General features: G+C 36.3%; 1 protein-coding gene across 1 annotated transcript; it reads left to right on the top strand.

The window, feature by feature from the left end:
• The first annotated feature begins 749 nt into the window (after positions 1–749).
• LOC133784322 (plasmodesmata-located protein 1) lies at positions 750–2,670 on the top strand. Its single transcript, XM_062223715.1, has 2 exons — positions 750–1,747; positions 2,083–2,670. Exons 1-2 carry the CDS (start codon positions 976–978, stop codon positions 2,208–2,210), a joined length of 900 nt encoding a protein of 299 aa, XP_062079699.1. The 5' UTR covers positions 750–975; the 3' UTR covers positions 2,211–2,670.
• The last annotated feature ends 3,330 nt before the right edge of the window (positions 2,671–6,000 follow it).

Genomic DNA, 6,000 nt, shown 5'->3' with positions numbered 1-6,000 from the left:
AGATGGCTTAAATAGATTGATGGATATTACCTATATCAACAAAATACATGTTCTTTTCGGTAGCCCATCACTTAAGAACTCCAAAGTTAAGCGTGCTTGACCTGAGGTAATCTAGGGATGGGTGACCTGGGGTAATCTAGGGATGGGTGACCTCTTGGGAAGTTTTCCTAGGAAGCATGTGAGTGAGGACAAAACACGCTGAAAAGACTCGTGTTGGTTTGTAGGGCCAGTCATCATTCCAGAAAGCAGCCATAGTGAAGTGGAGCGTCACAGGCAAAGCACATATGCACCATTTGCATACACCAAGTCCAAAGACCACGACCCACCTCGATCGAGTGTCGACTAAGGCTAAGAAGACAACAACAAGCCCAACCGTCTCCTCGCTACTGCCACCACCATCGAAGTCTAGGAAACAAAAACGTCACCCAAAGAACATGGCGAGCAAGAAAAGTTAAGGCGCTATCCTTTAGGGGAGGCCAACTACAAAGCCTCTCGACCAGAGCACACCAATGTGCGAGCGTGCGAGCATGTGCCACGAGTAAACTTTAGATCTAAAGAGTAGGCAAGGAGAGTAGTACGCGTTTTCTTGTTTCCATTACTCGTTTGATTACTTTGATATTAAGTTTTAATATATGTTTGAAATTAGATCCCAAAAGAACATGAAGTAAGCAAATGAATCTAATCTTAGTTTGGATCCAAAATTAGACCAATTAAAGCTATAAAAGGAAAAAGAAAACCATGCCATAAAGAAAAGTCATCTACCAGACTTTAAGCCTCAAAATCCTTTATTGCATCATTCATATTTAAAGTAAAACAGAGAGGCCAATACCAATTGGCTTCTTTCTTCTTTTTCCTACCCAAAACGGCAAAACATTTTCTCTACAAAAAACTTTCTAAACCTCTCTCACTCACTCCAAAACCTCCTCTGAGCTCATTCATGGTGTGATTTTTTGTTTTTTAGTTTCAAATTCCCAAATGGGTATACTCACAGAGCAACCTTCTCTTCTTTCCCTTACTCTGTTTTTCTTCACAATTTTATTTGTGTTCTTCCCATCAACCACAACCGGAGCTGATTACACAAAGTTGGTCTACAAAGGCTGCGCAGACCAGAAATTCCAAGACCCAAATGGGGTTTACTCTCAAAACCTCAAAACCCTCTTCCAATCCCTGCTTTCTCAATCCGGGCAAAAACCCTTCTCCACAACCACCTCCGGCGAGGGCCAAAACTCCATTACCGGCTGGTACCAATGCCGGGGTGACCTCACCACGGCTCAGTGCTCCGACTGTGTGAGCAAGATCCCAGACATGGCTACCAAGCTCTGCGATCGAGCTGTGGCCGCTCGAGTCCAGCTCCACGGCTGCTATCTCCGGTATGAATTATCGGGGTTCAAGCAGGTTTCCGAGTCCGAGTTGCTCTACAAGATGTGCGGGTCGATTCGTGCACAAGGGGCTGGGTTTGAGCAGAGGAGAGACACGGCGTTTAACATGGTTGAAGAGGGTGTCAAGAGTGGGAGTAGCTTGTTCTATACCGGGAGTTATCAATCTGTGTACGTTTTGGGTCAGTGCGAGGGAGATTTGGATGCTAATGATTGTGGAGATTGTGTTAAAAAAGCTATACAGAAAGCTACTTCTGATTGTGGTGACTCCATTTCTGGCCAAATTTATCTTCAAAAATGTTATCTTAGTTATAGTTATTACCCAAATGGAGTACCTGGAACTGGAATAACCTCAACAACCACTGAAGGAGGTAAGAATTTTTTTGCTAAAAGTCACAGAATAATGATTCATGACCACTAAGCTATTGGGTAGTTTGTCTTGGTGAATTTTATGAGAATGTCATAGTAAAAAATGTGTGTAGGAGACTCTTCTTGTGTTTTGAAAATTTTGAAAAAAGAAAAAGCAATGAATCAATGATGTGATTGAGAGTGTGAACGAAGAAGAAAGAGACAGCATGAGTTGTGTAAAATTTATATGATTGAGATTGGTGTGAAGAGTGGGGGTGAGGTGGGGCTACTTTGGTGATTTTTTTTTTGCATATAAAGTCAAAATTTGAGATACCCAAATGCATATTGATTTTTGTAGGGACAGGGCAAAATCACACTCAGAGAACTGTGGCCATTGCTGTTGGAGGGGTTGCTGCTTTGGGGTTTTTAATTGTTTGTTTATTGTTCGCAAGGTCTGTGATGAAAAAAAGAGGTGGCAAGCACTGAGGCTCAGAGGTTCATTCTTCATATTACTATATCACTCGTGTTCTTTTAGATTTCTTTCAAATTTGTATGTACATATGGATATGGTATCAATATCATCATAGCATATAATATAGAGAAATAGAAAAAAGAATGTTATCATGCATATTAGTGAGTGCACTAGAAGTAGATAGGGTTCATATATATATATATGATTTGATATGACGATTGCTTTATACCTTGTAGTTTAACTTATTCAAATACCTGATCATGTCCAATATGAGAGTAATGCAATACATTTAAGTAATCACTCAAAAAGATTAGCTTTTGATGATAATAAAGTAGGAAAAAGTAAAGCTAAGCATGAGTTGGGAAATGTCAAAAACCACTTAACTTTTGTTTAGAGCTGAGCTTGTGTGAATATCCTTACAATTCCTCATGTACTTCTTTCCTTGATATGAACAAGTTTCGAACATTTTCTCTGTTTACAGGAATCAAAAGTAGAACAAACAACATAAGCTTATGCTCTTAATAATGAAGTTTCTGATTAATTTGTTGGTACATTTTCTACTGCTGATGCTAATAGGATGATATTGAATTATTGGTTAACTTGTCTGGCTTGTATTTATCTGTGTTTTGTCACAATACTCACAATGACATGTGAAGTCGTTTTCAGTGTATCACTATATACTTAGAATTATCACAATGATGGTATTGAAATGAGGTGGAAGGCATCTACTGGTGACTTTCCTTGCCCACCACCAATGTGAAAAAGAAAAATATGATGCTTAGCTAGCTTACCTAGTTAAGACTGCTTTCATATTAAGAGTAATGATTTTTTTTTTTATAAGTTTTGATTTTTGTATGGTGTGATCGAATCAAGTTGTAAGTTTATTATAATGTCATAACTGGGAGTGGGTCCATTTTCCTTTTCCTTTTCCTTTTTTCTAACCATGCTTTTTCAATTTTCCTACCCATATAGTATAGTGCCACCTCATATGTATTGTGGACTGTTGATTTGGTCAAAGAAAATTCAATATTTGATTAAATCATCTTTTGAAGTTATGAAGATTGTTGCCAATAGCCACACACAACACAACTGTCTTTGTACTTAGTAATGAAGTAATGAGATAGAATGGACCACCATCTAAGGCCATATATTATATATTTAACACAATTTTTAGTATTATATTGTAATGCACGATTGTAAAAATTGTTGTAAAATTTAATATTTTATTGATGTGAATTTGATATTTATTAAAAATATACAAAAAAAAATGACATTTATCTTTATATTTTAGTGTTGATAGTATAAGATAATAATAAAATAATAAAGTAAAAAGTATAGCATTTAATGCAAATAGTTAAAATAATCCTAAAATAATATAAATGACATCGAAGTAAAATGTAGTATTTATGATGATGCAAAATATGTAGCATGTTATATTGTAGCTAAATTTGACTCAATTTTTAACATGTGCTAAATTTGGCACACTATTGGAGTAATTTTTTTTTTGTAAAGTGAACTGTATTTTAGCAATGCATCACCAATTTGACACTTTATTGGAGATAGTCTAATCTCTCTTTCACTCTATTTGTTACAAATCTTTTTTTCTCCATTTTCTATCCCTACTATGTCTAATTAATTAATAATTAACTCAATTTATGAGGAATTCTTTTTTTTTTTTAAATTCTTTTGGATTTATACACTTTTGGTAATTTGTATTTGATCGAGATTTTCAATTTAGATTCTCTATCCCTTGTGTTTTGTAATCGTGTTAAAAATAAATTTTTGATTTGAAATTTGGTAAAAAATAATTCCCTCTCTTTATCTTTCTTCAACCCTAGCTTCCTCAAATGATCTATTTACACAAACTTCATCAATGTCTTCTACTTGTTATAAAAATGCTAATCATTTTCTTAAAAAAGAACCAAAATTGTAATACACTAAACTATATTAATGGATATATCAATCAACCATAACGAAGGACCCTTAATTTTTATTTAGTAGGGGCTTAGAATAAAAAATACATATATTAATAGGTATCAACAAAAATAAAAATAAAAAATTGTATTTTATTATGTTATTTTTAGTAATTATATTTATTTTGGGTTTTATCATTATCTAGTGAATAATTACTAATTTATATTTTTAAAAAAATCATTAAAAAGATAATTTTTTTTAGTGGCAGTCGATTCTATATGAGTGTCATTGATAATGACATGACTCTAAGTCGAAGGAGTTGGATTGGTAAATAGTTGGTGAAATTACTTTCCGTTCATGTTTTGTGTAATGCCCCAACTCCAGGGATCGCTACAGTGCACAATGCAAACAGTGCTAAACTCGCTAATCGAGTTGTTTGGCCATAAACGTGTAACTAAGTATGATTAGCGGTTTAGGGATTAAAATTTTTGGTTAAGATATAACGTTTCATTAGAACGTCTACTATATACATTGGGATCCCAAAAATATAATTTCAGAGTCTATTACAAGAGAATATTTACAACAGGCCGTTCTAACCGGCAAAACAGGGTTTAACCCTAGTTCCTCTTTCAAACCTCGCCCAACTATTGGTCGAGCAGCTGCATATGTACACGTCATCACCTAAGCTCTCCAACTCAAGGATGGTCCAGCTTCCTTTTGCCTTTACCTGCACCACAAAGCACCCGTGAGCCAAAGCCCAGCAAGAAAACTCATATGCTCATGAACAGTCATATCATGATATAAAATCATATCTGGCATGCCTAGCAAACATAGTTTTATTCAAGCATGCAAATGAAGTCAAACAATGCTGGGGTATCAGGATAAGAAATCCTACCCTTCTGATTGGATGACTATCAAGTCAATCCTAATCAAATGAGTGTCTCAACACTTGAGGTTCTGGTAAACCATACTGAGTAACCAACAAACAAGTCACTACGGGGCTCAGCACCCAAAGCCATGCATATGATGATCAAAATGATCATATAAAGCTCATAGCTCTGATCAGATGAGTGAATTTCACTTGAGGTTCTGGTAAACCATACTGAGTGATTGACAAGCACGTCACTGTGGGGCCGGTGCCCATAGCCATGTGACAAAATAGTCACGGGGCTCGTTGGCCCTGGCTCTAAATGACTAGCCTTTGGCTAGACAAGCGCTTTTTAATATTCATCGAACTTGAGGTCGGTCCGACATTAATGCTCTTTGAGTCATCCAATGCAGAAAGTCGATTAGATCTAATCTTTATTAGCTTGCGTTGAACACGCTAAGGCTGTCCTGACTAATGAGTTAGCGTAATGTGACCAGTGCCCAGTACCACTGCCGAACCTGACTAATGAGTCACAGCTTCACAGTTGATACTAACACATTTGCCAATTCTAACTAATGAGTCAGTACCATGCGCAAGTAAGCATTGTTACCAAACATATATCATATGCCACACATCCAAAGATGAGGCATTCAACATGCTTACTTAACAATTGCGAGCATAATAATGATCATGCACGAACACAGAGACTCAAGCTCTGACCAATCTCATATTCATCATTCATGGCATGCCCTAATCACATGTTTCTCGTGCATCACATGCATTATACTTAATCATCCAGCATGCCTCAATAATAATCATATGCAAATGAGCAAGATTGCTAAGTATTCATTATGTTATCAATGTTTACATTTAAACATCCAACATGCATCAATAATAGCCATGCATGTCACACATGAGGTGCAATTTTCTTACCTTTGGTCCAAGCACAGGCTACCAACAAATGAGCCACAAGCACGATCCCAATTTCAAGTCTCTAGTGATAACCTAGTCACAACCACAAA

This window comes from Humulus lupulus, chromosome 1 (genome assembly GCF_963169125.1).
Source record: "Humulus lupulus chromosome 1, drHumLupu1.1, whole genome shotgun sequence".
Lineage (NCBI taxonomy): Eukaryota > Viridiplantae > Streptophyta > Magnoliopsida > Rosales > Cannabaceae > Humulus > Humulus lupulus.
Note: the sequence above shows the minus strand (reverse complement) of the source record. Positions and strands in the feature narration are given on the sequence as shown.